This window comes from Echeneis naucrates, chromosome 10 (assembly GCF_900963305.1).
Source record: "Echeneis naucrates chromosome 10, fEcheNa1.1, whole genome shotgun sequence".
Lineage (NCBI taxonomy): Eukaryota > Metazoa > Chordata > Actinopteri > Carangiformes > Echeneidae > Echeneis > Echeneis naucrates.
The window spans coordinates 6,538,078-6,552,581 of NC_042520.1; the positions used below are offsets into that span (position 1 = coordinate 6,538,078).

The following is a 14,504-nucleotide window of genomic DNA, read 5'->3' on the forward strand; positions in this document are numbered from 1 at the left end:
GCCGACATATAAAGGAGGACGAGCATTTACACTCACACTCAGGTCAATTTAGAGAAACACAAGAAACTTGTGCGACAAAAAAAATGGACCAGACTCAGTGATCACCTTCCTAGCAACAAACTTTCACACTGCTCTATGTTCCCTACAGATAATATCCAACTAGGCCAGTGAGCGGTGATAGCTATCATGTCTTTGGGGTCATCAGGTGGGAACCTCCTTTCGTCGGTGTTTCGTCTAGTTAGGCCCACAACACCTCCAGAAGGCTAGACCGTGAACACTGGCGTCCCAGAGTCACCCCCTAATGCCAGCCATCACCACTCCTCACACAAAGACAACTATCTCAAACAGCACTACTATCACCTACTCTGACCTCTCACCAACTGCACCAGTGAAAGCGGGGTGGGGATACAGACCCTGGTTCGGGTAGGGGGGAGAAATAGAAGAGGTGGAGATAAAAGTAGGGATGGGATACAGACCCTGGTTCGGGTAGGGGGCATGAAAGTATAGAGGGTGCAGGAGGTGGAGGCAATACAAGCTGCATTAGTAGATTCAGCAACTAAACTCACCTAAATGGTCCTATACTCAAACAACACTCCAACCCAGGCCAGCTCACCTGTACTAACTGCATGATGTCAAAGAGGCACAAACACAAAAGGAACTATCTCAAGCACCACTGTCAACTACTCTAACCTCTCACCAATTGCACCAGTGAAAGCGGGGTGGGGATACAGACCCTGGTTCGGGTAGGAGGGAGAAATAGAGGAGAGAGAAAAGTAGGGATGGGATACAGACCCTGGTTCGGGTAGGGGGCATGAAAGTATAGAGCGTGCAGGAAGTGGAGGCAATACAAGCTACACTAGCACACTAGCAGATTCAGCAACTAAACTCACCTGAACAGCCAAAGCCAGCACTCCAACAAAGGCCAATTCTCCTAGGCTAACCGCATGGTGTCGAAAAGGCACAAACACAAAGAACTATTTCAAGCAACACCACTGTCAACTACTCTAACCTCTCACCAATTGCACCAGTGAAAGCGGGGTGGGGATACAGACCCTGGTTCGGGTAGGGGGGAGAAATAGAGGAGAGAGAAAAGTAGGGATGGGATACAGACCCTGGTTCGGGTAGGGGGCATGAGAGTATAGAGGGTGCAGGAGGGGGAGGCAGTACAAGCTACACTAGCAGATTCAGCGACTAACCTCATCTAAACAATCCTATATTCAAGTAAAATCAACACACCAACACAGGCCAACTCACCTGGACTAACCACATGGTGGCAAAGAGGCTCAAACAGGCCACACCCCCACTTAAATACACTTCCCCTGCCTGGATTTCTTCCTCTGCTTCTCCCGAGAGTCTGTCTATCTTAAGAGCTCCCCCTGCTGGGCCCCCAGCTACTATAACCTCTTCTAACCCAAATCCACTGACTAGATCTTACTGCCTCATCTGACATTTCCTTCACTATTTTCCTCACCCTCTGGCTGCTTCCTCCTAACTCCCTCAACAAAGCAACAGCAGATCTTGCTACAAACCCTCTACATCCTACTTCCACTGGACAAATCCTAACCTTCCATCCTCGCTGCTCAGCATCCTTACCTAAATCTGCATACCTGAGCTTTTTCCTTTCATATGCTTCTTCAACTAAATCCTCCCAAGGCACAGTCAGCTCTATGAAATATACTTTCTTTCTACTCCTAGACCACAAAACTATATCAGGCCTTAGCTTTGTGCAGGCTATTTCCTGGGGTACAACAAGCTTTCCTCCTAAATCTACCTGCATCTCCCAGTCACTAGCATCCTCTAAACTGCCTGCCTCCGTATATCTTCAATGCCTGCAGCTAAGCTTTTTAAAACCTGGTTATGTTGCCACGTATATCGGCCTTGTGAGAGACTAACCTTACAACCTGACAAGATGTGTTTTAAAGTTGCAGTACCTGAACATACAACATACCGGGTCTCCATTTACCCAGAGTTTTAGGTTCTGGGGAGTTGGCAAAACATCATATGTTGCCCCTATCAAAAATCTAATCCTACTTTCCTCCATACTCCACAGCTCTTTCCAACTAAGCTTTTTCTTCTCTACACCTTCCCAGTTCAACCACTGTCCCTGCTTAGCCTGAGCCACTGCCCTCGCACCTCTTAATATTTCCTCCTGTCTACGAACCTGCTCCACAACTAGCTTCCTCTTCTCTTTGGGACCTGCTCTACTCCACACTGGTTTGCCTGAGCCAAGCCCCAAGCCTCCCCGGCCTATCTGTACATTACCCACAATCTCGGTATGCCTAAGAGCTGCTTCTGCTTCCTGCACTGCCATTCTTGGATTCCATTTTCTCCCCTTGGTTGGGTTTGGAATCACTTTACTAACAACCACGTCTTTACTCCCAGATAACAGGAGCTCTGTCCTAACCTTAGTACATTTAAACTCCTCCACTAGACTAGATACTGGGAGCTGAAGTATGCCTTTCCCATACAATGCCACAGTGCTTAAACATCTCAGAACCCCGAGCCACTTCCTAATGTAAAAGCTTACTAGTCTTTCCATTTTCTCTGCAACAGATATTGGAATCTCATATACTGACAGTGGCCACATCAATCTAGGAAACAATCCAAACTGCAAACACCACAACTTCAACTTTCCTGGAAGTCCTGATTTATCTATTCTATCCAGTCCCTCAGCAACATCCTTCCTAAACTGCACTACCTGTTCTCTGTCATTCAAATCTGCCTTGTACTACCTACCTAAGCTCTTTACTGGTTTTTCCCTAATTATTGGAATTGCTTCTTCATTTATTACAAACTTTCGATCACTTAATCTTCCTCTACTTATTGAAATACTTTTAGACTTACTAGGCTTGATTCTCATACTAGCCCACTTTAAGTTTTTATTAAGTCCCTCAAGTATTCTTTTCATACATGGCACCGTTGTAGTTATCAACGTCATGTCGTCCATATATGCCCTAATTGGTGTAAGGCGCATCCCATCCTGCCGCCTCTCTCCACCTACAACCCACCTAGAGGCTCTAATAATTACCTCCATTGCCATTGTGAATGCTAATGGAGAAATCGTACACCCTGCCATAATACCTATTTCTAACTTCTGCCAACCTGTTGTAAAGCCTGCCGCACTTAAACATAGTCAGATATCTTGGAAATAGCTTCTTACTAAATTGACTACTACTCTAGGCACTCTAAAATAATCAAACGCCTCCCAAATAAGACTATGTGGCACTGACCCAAATGCATTTGCTAAGTCCAAGAATATCACATGCAAATCTCTTTTCTCACTCTTGGCTGCCTGAATCTGATGCCAAATCATGCTAGTGTGCTCTAAACACCCTGCGAAACCTGGTATTCCTGCCTTCTGTACTGAAATGTCTATTAAGCTATTCCTTTCTAAATAACTAGCTAGTCTCCGTGCAACTACATGAAAGAAAATCTTCCCCTCTACATTCAGGAAATAGATCATACAAAACTGACTCAACTCTGAGGACTCCTTCTCCTTAGGAATAAGAACACCTCCTGCCCTACGCCATGCTCTGGGAATAGACTGTTTCTTCCAAACTATTCTTAACTGCCTCCACAAAAACTTTAGGATATCAGGTGCGCTTTTATAGACCCGGTAGGGGACTCCATTTGGCCCTGGGGCCGAAGAAGCCTTTGCATATTAATCCAAAGATGAATGTCTCTGGACTGGGAGGAAGCCAGAGAAGCCAAAAACACAAAAAAGGAAACAGAGCCGGTCAAATGATTTCTATCGCCTTGTATATTTCTTGCAGGTTCAGTTTGTTTAGATGAATAAAACAGGACAGAAAATATTTTGCACAAATCAGCATCACTGTGTCTCTCCAGTTAAAAAGGACAACACAACACTGTAAAGAGCATTTGACTGATCCACAAATGACTTTTTGTGTTCAAGCTGAAGGGAATCATCATTTGGATTAAAATGAGTTTGTCAGGTTTTGGGTTAAAGCTGGGGTTAGTGTTCTGTCCATGTCACTTTCTGTTTTATTTTGTAGTCCTGGTCCCTTCGTGTTCCCGGTTATGTTACTTCCTGGTTGTGTCCCATGTTGATTGTCTTCCCTCCCCTGATCTGGATCACCTGTGTCTTGTTTACCACTGTGTATTTAAGTCCTGTTTTCAGTCTTGTCCTTGTTGGATCATTGTCGCTGTCACTGTCATTGCCGCTGTCACTGTCATTGTCATTGTCCGGTCTCCGTGTTGTGGCCTTGTCCATGCCTTGTCCATGCCTTGTCCATGCCTTGTCCATGCCTTGTCCATGCCTTGTCCATGCCTTGTCCATGCCTTGTCCATGCCTTGTCCATGCCTTGTCCATGCCTTGTCCATGCCTTGTCCATGCCCTGCCTAGTTGTCTTGCCCATGCCCTGTAGATTTTTTTGCTCCTTGAGTAAAGTCCGTTTTTCCACCTACCTGGTTTCCGGCTCCTGCATCTGGGTCCTACCCGCAACACGCTCACCGCGTTCTGCCCCCCCAGTCCTGACAGAGTTCTTTTGCTCGCACACATAACTTCCTTTCATTCTTTCTTTTGCTTGTAGAAAAAAATGTTTATGTTAATAGACTCAAAGAGAGAAAACTTGATGCTGTAGGTACAATTCATCATGTCTGCCTTGAGAACAACAAGCAAAGCCACATGCAGCAGCTACAGTCACAGTCACAGGTTGAGGTGGGACATTTCTCCCCCTCTGACCGACCACACAAGTTTTTCACTCTCAACAGACCTGACCAGAAAAAAACACATAACTACAAGTACATGCAGCTTTAGTTTTTAACCAATCAAACTATCTTCAAATGATTTAGTGCTTCATTTTAATTGTGAATATATTCATCCATTACGTCCGGCTGCCAAACTTGTGTTTCGATAATGAAACTTAACATCTCAGTACAAACTGCTGCTCTCAGTAAAAGAGCCTCCTGAGCACCTCCCCCTCTGACAGCAGCTACCAGAGAGCAGCAAACCGTTAAAAGGTCTGAGCAAAAATGGCCGCCATGTAACATGACTGAGAAAGTGTGTTTGTCTCCATGCCTCCTTTTACATCTCCTGTTTGTTGCAGAGATATTTTTATGAACATTAAATGAAATGCTGATGTTTTTTTTATTGAAATAGCAGCAGTAAAAGCCCAGTTTCCTGTGGATACCATAAAGCGTGAGAGGAAGAAAAAGCCTCTTTGTATTTACACCTTAGTTTGAAACCACAGACACAAGGCTCAAGTTTCCACACATCGTTTGTTCATCAGTGCTGTGAATGTGAGTTTATTTGTGTGTGTTTGTGTCAGAGGCAACAACAGTGTGAACACAGTAAGAGCCTCGTGTAATGAAGCAGGTTTCAGTATGCAACTTTATATAATTATAATATAATTAATATGATATATATAATATAATTATATCATTTTGCATTGGACAATTGTTGTTGTCAACATTATGTTGAACTAGAAATGTGGTGATCTGACAAATATATCACACATTTATTACTATACATGTCAATTTTTTCTTACCTTTATATATTGTCAGTCATCACATGTTTCCTACACAGATACCTCCACTTTACTTTAGTCCTTTTTCAGCTCAGACTTTGTGCTGTTGTCCTGGACTGTGTGTCTGTCACTGTTCCTGAGAGTCTTTCTGCTCTACATGGCTTCAAGCATGATTCATCCATTTTGAGCACTTTTGCATTTATTATGTTGCTGCAAAAGAAAACCCTCAGAGAGTTTTCACCACCTCCAGGTGAATGTGTCTCTGTGATACTGTAAGAGTGCCGTTTTGCTTCTGTGTGTCAGCAGGACTCTGAAAACAAATGAAACAAGTGACCACAAACACCTCCTCAAGACTGTTCTGCTCTGCTGCTGATAGTGAAGTGACTGATGGGGGGGGGGGGGCATCGGTGATGATGAGGCTGGAATGGAAGAGATCATCTTATGGGTCACAGTTGCATAGTGGTGAGTGCTGCTGCCTCACAACAAGAAGGTTGTGGGTTCGTTTCCAGACCTGAGGCCTTTCTGTGCGGAGTGTTGTGACAAAAAGAGGAAGTCAGGTTGTCTGGACACAGGTGTCAGATGGGGAATCTCTTTATTCACATCAGCCCTACTAACAACGTAGTCAGAGACAGAACCACCAGAAAATCATGTGACATATATATATATGTTCTATATCACGAGTGTCAACATGGTAATAGGAACAGAACCTCTTTCCTAGAAGAGTTCAACCCTCATCACTCGACTGACTGCAACTCCGCAATGAGCACATTACCTCAAAGAATGTGTGTGTGTATATTGGTAATGCTCCAACTCGCATCTAAAGATTTCAGTCCATTGAGCCCATCAACAGGTCTTAACGTAAATGTCCCCCCAGTTGGGCTTTTTGTACTCAGAACTCCATCTTCTCTTATTCCGATTCGTCTTCCGAATCATCAGCATTGTTCAAACCATCCGGTGTTGCGAACCACTTCACGTCTCACAGTCTTGGTTCAGTGACACTGGATTGTTCAAACCATACAGTCTTGGTAATAAATTGAGGTTTTATCTGTGTCTCTGGAAACCACGACAACACCCAGGTGACATTACAGTTAACAGTTGCATTCCCCGCCATTTTACTGTAGTCGTAACTGTAGTTGCTTCCTCTGACTTAACATCACCTGGTATGGTCTGGGGTGTCACCCATTCCCATGCAGTGTACTTGTGTCGTCTAACTTGTGTCGTCTAACTTGTGTCGCAGCATGTTTTTTTACTTGTAACGGTTGGTGTGAAGTCTGGTGTGGGCCCTCGCACTGTCTGGATGGATGTGTTTGTTTTTGCATCGTGCTCATCTGAATCATTGGGAGTGGCTCCTTTCGTGGTCTGGTGCTTTCCTTCCGGCGTCCTGCAGTCGCTTGGATCTTCTTGGCCTAGCAGGGGCTGGTTGGTGCTGGCTTCATCTGTCCCAGATTGCCTCGTGACATCAACAGGAGAGTGCTTGTCACTAGTTTGCACCACACAGTCTTTCTCCTCATCAGTCTCTCTCAGTTTTATGCTGCCCTTTCTGTCTTTCTGAGGTCCTTCACGTCTAGGCTCGTGCCACTTTCGTCGGAGGACTTTCACATACACCTGATCTCCTGGCACTGCTGGTCGGGCCGGATCCTGGTCCTGGTTGACCTTCCTGTAAGTATATAGATCTATGGATAGCAGTTAGTTGTTTCATGTATGCTTTTAACTCATCTTGCAATTGCTCAAGCGTAGTAGTGTGTGAGGTTTGGGCACTTCTGCTGGTAACTCTTCCACTATTTCATTTATCATTCTCAAGTCATGAGCCAACCTGTGTCTTAATTTGTCTGATTTTAACACAGGAAGAATGGTGGTATTGTATACACTACCTGTTTCAACCAATACTCCGGTTTTGGGTTTACCGGGCCTCCAGTTCCACCCCGCTGAGGCTGGCCATGGCCGTACTGAAAGTCCCCAGCAGTCCGAGGGTGCTGGCACCGATCAGGGTCTTTCTTGAGTCTTTCTCTCTCACAAAGATGCAGGAGCCATCTTAGCATTAGTGTGAAGCAGCCAATCCACACGTGCCACATCATCAGTGATGCCCCTCCCACACATCAGTCACTTCAGCATGAAGAGCAGAGCGGACAGACTTGGGGAGGTTTCTGTGGTCACAACATCCATCCTCTGTAGTCTCTTCAGTTATTTTCAGAGCGGAACACATTCAGCTGGAGGTGGTAATAAACTCCAGAGGTTTAGTTTTCACATAATAAACATACCAAAGTGCTCTATATAAATAAATCATGCCTGATGCTATGAACAGAACAAAGACTGTCAGTAACAGTCACAGACACACAGTCCAGGACAACAGCAAAACCTCTCCCACCAAAACTTACCAAAGCTGATGTATGTGTGTATGAAGTGTATGAAAACTGAAAATACACTGAGAGAGAGAGAAAAAAGAACAGAAATATTTGTCAGGTCACAAGACTTTGGATTGTGGCCGTCATCAAGGTCCACCGACTGCTGACCACAACTATGATCCCTAAAATGATGCTGTGTTCAGCCCTCGTACAGAGAAGGATGGACTAATGATAACTCCTTTAAACGACGGCTTTAAAGTAAATACTGACATCATCACTGATGACCCTCCCACTTTTCATGTCAGGAACGTCCACCACAGCTGATAAAATGAAAGACACACATTTATCACAGATATATTTCCTTTAATAATAGAAATGTGGAGAAATAAAAAGGACAAAAGGAAAGATTGAGGATGACAATTAAAGTGAGAAGAAGAGAAAAAACATGCAGTCTGATATTTCTAAAAACTATTACACATTAAGAATTGTGTATTTCTGCAGCATGATTAACACCATTTGACAGAAATTACTACACAATATTGTCAAACATTTAAAGAAATAAAAATATGAGGTGACCTTGACGTAATAAGATATTGCTCCTTCGGTTACATTGATGTGGAGCAGTACATTCCTCGCTGTGTGCCAGAAAAGAACAAGTCAGCTTTATTAACTCAAAACAAATCCACTGTCTGGATTTTTAATCTGTCACAAAGCTCTGACACCAGAATACACCGTCTCTTTCTCGACTGCTTTTTCATTCCTTCTGTCCACTTTTCCAGCTTTCCTCCTGGTGAAGGTTGGAGCAGAATAAGTAAGTCGGTCCTCATCTCCCTGAGAAGATATATAATGAAGAAGGTTATGAGATTAATGATAATGATGGTGAGTTTTCAGAAAAAATCATCTTCAGGAAGAAGAAATGTTAATAACTTATCCAGTTCTGTCTTTTCTCATGTATCTTACCTGCTGACTTCTCTGATCAGTGCTGACTGTTGCAGCATCTGCAGCTGTATAGAGTGAAGACGAGAGATGGTTACACAACGGACAAATGGAAATCAAGTCAGGTTGTCTTCAGCAAAATACTCTTTGATATTTAAGAAACTTCTACTACCTTTGGAACAATCACAAGTTTTCTTCTTCATATACAACAGGAAGACAGTAACAATCAGAGCTGTAGCCAAAGTACCACATAACACCAACAGAAGTGTGTTGGTCCTCTGGAGATCCATCATGTTCTCTGAAATGTTATGTGAACCAAAGTCATGATTTCATTATGTCATGATTTGATTGGATGTTAAAATAAAAATAACTACTGCTTTAAATAGGATCTAAATACACTACATCCTGAAATTAAAAACAAAAATAGGCAATTTGAGCAATTATATAAAAATATTCCACTTTTACCTTCAATCTCCAGTTTAGTCCCATTTCCAAATAAAATTTCTCCACACGTGGCCACAGCGCAGTAATGAGTCCCAGCATCAGAGGAGCTGACGTTCTTGGAGAAGAAGTAATCACATTTCTGTGTGGACTCAGACTCAGGACTCTTTTTACAATGATCTCTATTGTTTCCATGAGCGTAAATGAAACTGGGATGAGCTTCATCTGATCCAGCTCTGAACCAGTACACACTGTGATCTCCTGGACATGTTTTCTTCTCAGAGTCAAAGAGGACCGAACACTGAAGAGTCACTGAGTCTCCTGGACGGACTGGATCAGATGGAGGAAGCTGAAAGTTGGTGTTGATCTCAGGTTCTGCTCCTGAGAAATCTAATAAAATTATACATGAATTCAAAACTTCACTTCAACATTACTGAACATAAAAATTCTAATTCTAAAATATAAACCAGAGAAATATGTTTCACTTTGACCAACTCTATCTAATAAGTTCCTTGAGATGATTTCTAATTAAATTTGAATGTGTGTACCGTACTTTATTTACCTTTAACTCTCAGAAATGTTCCTGTTAAAAACTTCAGGTTAAGCTTGTCTGTATCTATACAGTAGTACATTCCAGTGTCACTTGGCTCCATTTTATGAAAATGCAGCAGAAAAGTTCCAGGTTCTTGTTTGGCTGTAAAACGAGGACTCTCATTCACACCGTCATAATCAAATGAAAATGTTCCTCCCAAGATTTCAGGAAAGTTTCCAGAAACAAGTCGGATCCAAAATAACTTGGTCTGCTTTGGGATCTGAGTAGAATTCAGACGGGGACATTTCAACTTCACGTCTTCTCCAACACCAACAGTTTTCGTCTCAAAGATCATTTCATCTGTGCATCCTAAAAATACCATTAAACAGATCAGGAATTAAAATCAGAGACAGAGGCACATATCTCTAGATCTAAACTGATACAAAAAGATTATTACAAAATTGAAAACTTAAGACTGCAGAATACATTTTGAGAAAAGTTGACTTTATCTACTTACGTCCTGCTCTGAGGAAGAAGAAAAGATGAAATATGATCAACATTTTCATGTTAATCCACTTAAGACAGCAGTTATTTTAAACTCTGTTGAAGCTGATTTCCCTTAATGTAGTCGTATGAAGGGGAGGGAACAATATGAGAGCAATCTGATTGGTCAGTCATTACACTGGTGTCTCTCTGTGCCACCACAGTGGAAATATTATCACTATCTTTCCTGTCTAAACACACAAAACAACCCTGAAAACAAACTTTTTTTCATGGTGGGTTTCTGTAACTGGCTCTGAAAGTTCACTCAGCTGGTGATGAGATGTGATGCAAACAGTGAATCATCTACATTTTAGTTTAAGTTTGCATAATAATTTCTTGCAGTTTATTAATATTCCTGAATAAGAAATATGGCATATTTTAAAAATAAACTCGGACACCACCAGCTACGTGTCATTTCTACCAAATGGGGGTCAATTCTAGAAAATTTGTGCCACTGAGTCATGAATAGACAATATGACACAACACTGCATATTTCTGCGTTGTTCATCTTGTGTGTGCGTTAATTCACTTTCCATGAGAGATAAAATGTACAGCAGGTGCAATTTGTTTGTGCTTCACAGGTTTTGTCCCTCTCACATGTCGACATGATATTATCAGTAATGCCTTTTTGTCCCAAAGTCTGATCCATTAAACCAAACACAGCTCATGATCACATCCAAAGAAGTTTATCGGCACGTTTAAACATGAGATCAATGAAACAAAAAGTTCAGCAGCATTTTTGTTTGAGGTTGTTGAGAAAAGAATGATGATAAAAAAAAGTCTTTGTGTTTTTCCGGACATTGTTAGATTCGACCTCTCTGAACTGTGAGGATGTGAGCACTGAAATGACAGATCCTCATCCGACTGTTGCTTTTGTTGTTCAACTGCAGACAAAATACATCTTCATATCTAAGTGATTCACAAAGGCAGTGGAGCCATCTTCAATTTCCTGTGAAGCAGCCAATCCAGATGCACCACATCATCAGTGATGCCCCTCCCACACATCAGTCACTTCAGCATGAAGAGCAGAGCGGACAGACTTGGGGAGGTTTCTGTGGTCACAACATCCATCCTCTGTAGTCTCTTCAGTTATTTTCAGAGCGCTGCTGAAATGCAGAAGCAGAACACATTCAGCTGGAGGTGCTGAAAACTTTCTGGGATTTTTCTCTTCCAGTAACATCATAAAGACACCAAAGTGCTCAACATGAATAAATCCTGTTTGATGCCATGAACAACAGTGGAAAGACTCTAATATCGTGACAGAAACACTTTCCAGGACAACAGTACAAATTCTGCCCTCAAAAATGTAAAAGTAGAGCAGAAGTATCTGTGTATGACACCAATGAAAGCTGAAAACATCTTCATTCATCTTCTAACGCTGTTGTCTTCATTCATCTTCTAACGCTGTTGTTGCTGGAGTCAGTCCAGGTCACACTGGGTGAGGGAGGGGTCACCCTGGACAGGTCACCAGTCCATCACAGGGCCGACACACAGAGACAGACAGAGACTAACAACCACTCACACTCAGACCTACGGACCATTTAGAGTCAGCAGTTAACCCAAACATGATGTCTTTGGACGGTGGGAGGAAACCCACACAGGCACGTTCAGAAAGGCCCCAGGCCGGGAACCGAACCCACAACCTTCTTGTTGTGAGATAACAGCACTGTGCCGCCGTGCTGCCCGGCTGATCACATGTAGAGTAAATACATAGCAATATTTGGCAGATCACCACATTTTGGTTTTCAGCAAACATGAAGGTCCACAAATGATTGAGCCCATAATGATCCTGAAAACAATGATGTGTTTGTTCCTCGTTCAAAGAACAGACACAGACAGCTTCATGTGGAGAAGGATGGACTCATTTTTTATTTGTTTCCTCTTTCAGCTTTTCCCTGTTCGGGGTCACCACAGCAAGTCACCGTCCTTCCACTTACATGATTTGATTTGGCTCCAGTTTTACGCCAGATGTCCTTCCTGACAAAGCCCAAACAATCACCCGGGCTTGGGACCGGCACAAGAGTACCACAGTGGGCGCCTTGTGGCTGGAGTTCTTCGCCAGGGAATCGAACCCCGGTGTCCCGTATACCAAGTGAGCATACTCATCAGAAGGATGGACTAATGATAACTCATTTAAAACAAAAACTTCGCAGTAAGTCCATTCACATCATCAGCTTTATTAACTCAAAACAAATCCACTGTCTGGATTGTTAATCTGTCACAAAGCTCTGACACCAGAATACACCGTCTCTTTCTCGGCTGCTTTTTCATTCCTTCTGTCCACTTTTCCAGCTTTCCTCCTGGTGAAGGTTGGAGCAGAATAAGTAAGTCGGTCCTCATCTCCCTGAGAAGATATATAATGAAGAAGGTTATGAGATTAATGATAATGATGGTGAGAGTTCAGAAAAAATCATATTCAGGAAGAAGAAATGTTAATAACTTATCCAGTTCTGTCTTTTCTCATGTATCTTACCTGCTGACTTCTCTGATCAGTGCTGACTGTTGCAGCATCTGCAGCTGTATAGAGTGAAGACGAGAGATGGTTACACAACGGACAAATGGAAATCAAGTCAGGTTGTCTTCAGCAAAATACTCTTTGATATTTAAGAAACTTCTACTACCTTTGGAACAATCACAAGTTTTCTTCTTCATATAAAACAGGAAGACAGTAACAATCAGAGCTGTAGCCAAAGTACCACATAACACCAACAGAAGTGTGTTGGTCCTCTGGAGATCCATCATGTTCTCTGAAATTACGTATGAACCAAAGAAATAAAGTTCATTATGATTTGGTTGGATGTTAAAATATAAATAACTCCTGCGTTAAATAGGATTTAAATTCTACATTCTGAAATTAAACACAAAAATATGCCAATTGAACATTTATATAAGAATATTCTCCACTTACCTTCAATTTCCAGTTTTTCAATCTCCAGTTTAGTTCCATTTCCAAATAAAATTTCTCCACACGTGGCCACAGCGCAGTAATGAGTCCCAGCATCAGAGGAGCTGACGTTCTTGGAGAAGAAGTAATCACATTTCTGCGTGGACTCAGACTCAGGAGTCTTTTTACAATGATCTCTATTGTTTCCATGAGCGTAAATGAAACTGGGATGAGCTTCATCTGATCCAGCTCTGAACCAGTACACACTGTGATCTCCTGGACATGTTTTCTTCTCAGAGTCAAAGAGGACCGAACACTGAAGAGTCACTGAGTCTCCTGGACGGACTGGATCAGATGGAGGAAGCTGAAAGTTGGTGGTGATCTCAGGTTCTGCTCCTGGGAAATAAAAACACACAGTTAATTTACTGTGAAGTTATTGAAACATCTTCGTTTAAAGTCTAATATACATTAATCTGTTTCTATCCTAAAAAAGAGGCCTTGACCTGAGGTATTTGAAAATTAACTTGGGATAATTTCTGTTGTGATTTGGCACAATATAAATAAAAATCATTTCAAATGTGTTTGTCCTGTGTTTTATTTACCTTTAATTTTCAGAAATGTTCCCTTTATAACCTCCAAGTCAAGCTGTACTACTTTTACACAGTAGTACAGTCCAGTATCACTTTGGTCTGCTTTACTGATTTTCAAAGGAAATGTTTCAGGTTCTTCTTTTGCTGTAATTCGAGGAGTCTTTTTTGTACCATCATAATGAAATAAGTATGTTCTTCCCAAGAGTTCAGGCATGTTTCCAGAAACAAGCCGGATCCAAAAAAAGTTGGCATTGTAATCAGATATATGGCGAGGACAGGTCAACTGCACATCCTCTCCAACACCAGCAGTCTTCGTCTCAAAGATCCGATCATCTGTGCCTCCTGAAGAGAACATTATACAGCCGCAGACAGAGGTTGATCAATATAATTAATACAAAAAGACAAAACTGAAATTTTAAACATAGACTAAAAAATATATGTGAAAAATACTGATTCATCTACTTACGTCCTGCTCTGAGTAGCAACAGGAAATGTACTATTATCAACATTTTCATGTTAATCCATGTAAGACAGCAGTTATTTTAAACTCTGTTGAAGATGACTTCCCTTAAAGAAGACATACGAAGGGGGCGGCAACAATGTGAGAGCAACCTGATTGGTCAGTCATTTCTCTGGCGTTCCTCTGTGCCACCACAGTGGAAATATTATTGATACTCTTTCCGTTGTAAACACATGAACAAACTTCCTTCACGGTGAGTTTTCATACCTGTCACTGAGAGTTAACTCAGC

At 42.1% G+C, this 14,504-nt stretch overlaps 2 protein-coding genes across 2 annotated transcripts; both read right to left on the reverse strand.

Annotated features, from left to right (window-relative positions):
- Window positions 1–8,305: 8,305 nt before the first annotated feature.
- LOC115049643 (signal-regulatory protein beta-2-like) lies at window positions 8,306–10,295 on the reverse strand. The gene is made up of 6 exons (XM_029512023.1): window positions 10,255–10,295; window positions 9,768–10,106; window positions 9,230–9,586; window positions 8,937–9,062; window positions 8,789–8,832; window positions 8,306–8,659 (listed from the first exon to the last, which is right to left on the reverse strand). Exons 2-6 carry the CDS (start codon window positions 10,090–10,092, stop codon window positions 8,534–8,536), a joined length of 978 nt encoding a protein of 325 aa, XP_029367883.1. The 5' UTR covers window positions 10,093–10,106; window positions 10,255–10,295; the 3' UTR covers window positions 8,306–8,533.
- A 2,203-nt stretch (window positions 10,296–12,498) lies between these two features.
- Window positions 12,499–14,263, reverse strand: LOC115050387 (uncharacterized). Its single transcript, XM_029513231.1, has 6 exons — window positions 14,221–14,263; window positions 13,767–14,096; window positions 13,189–13,560; window positions 12,902–13,027; window positions 12,754–12,797; window positions 12,499–12,624 (listed from the first exon to the last, which is right to left on the reverse strand). Exons 1-6 carry the CDS (start codon window positions 14,261–14,263, stop codon window positions 12,499–12,501), a joined length of 1,041 nt encoding a protein of 346 aa, XP_029369091.1.
- Window positions 14,264–14,504: the final 241 nt, after the last annotated feature.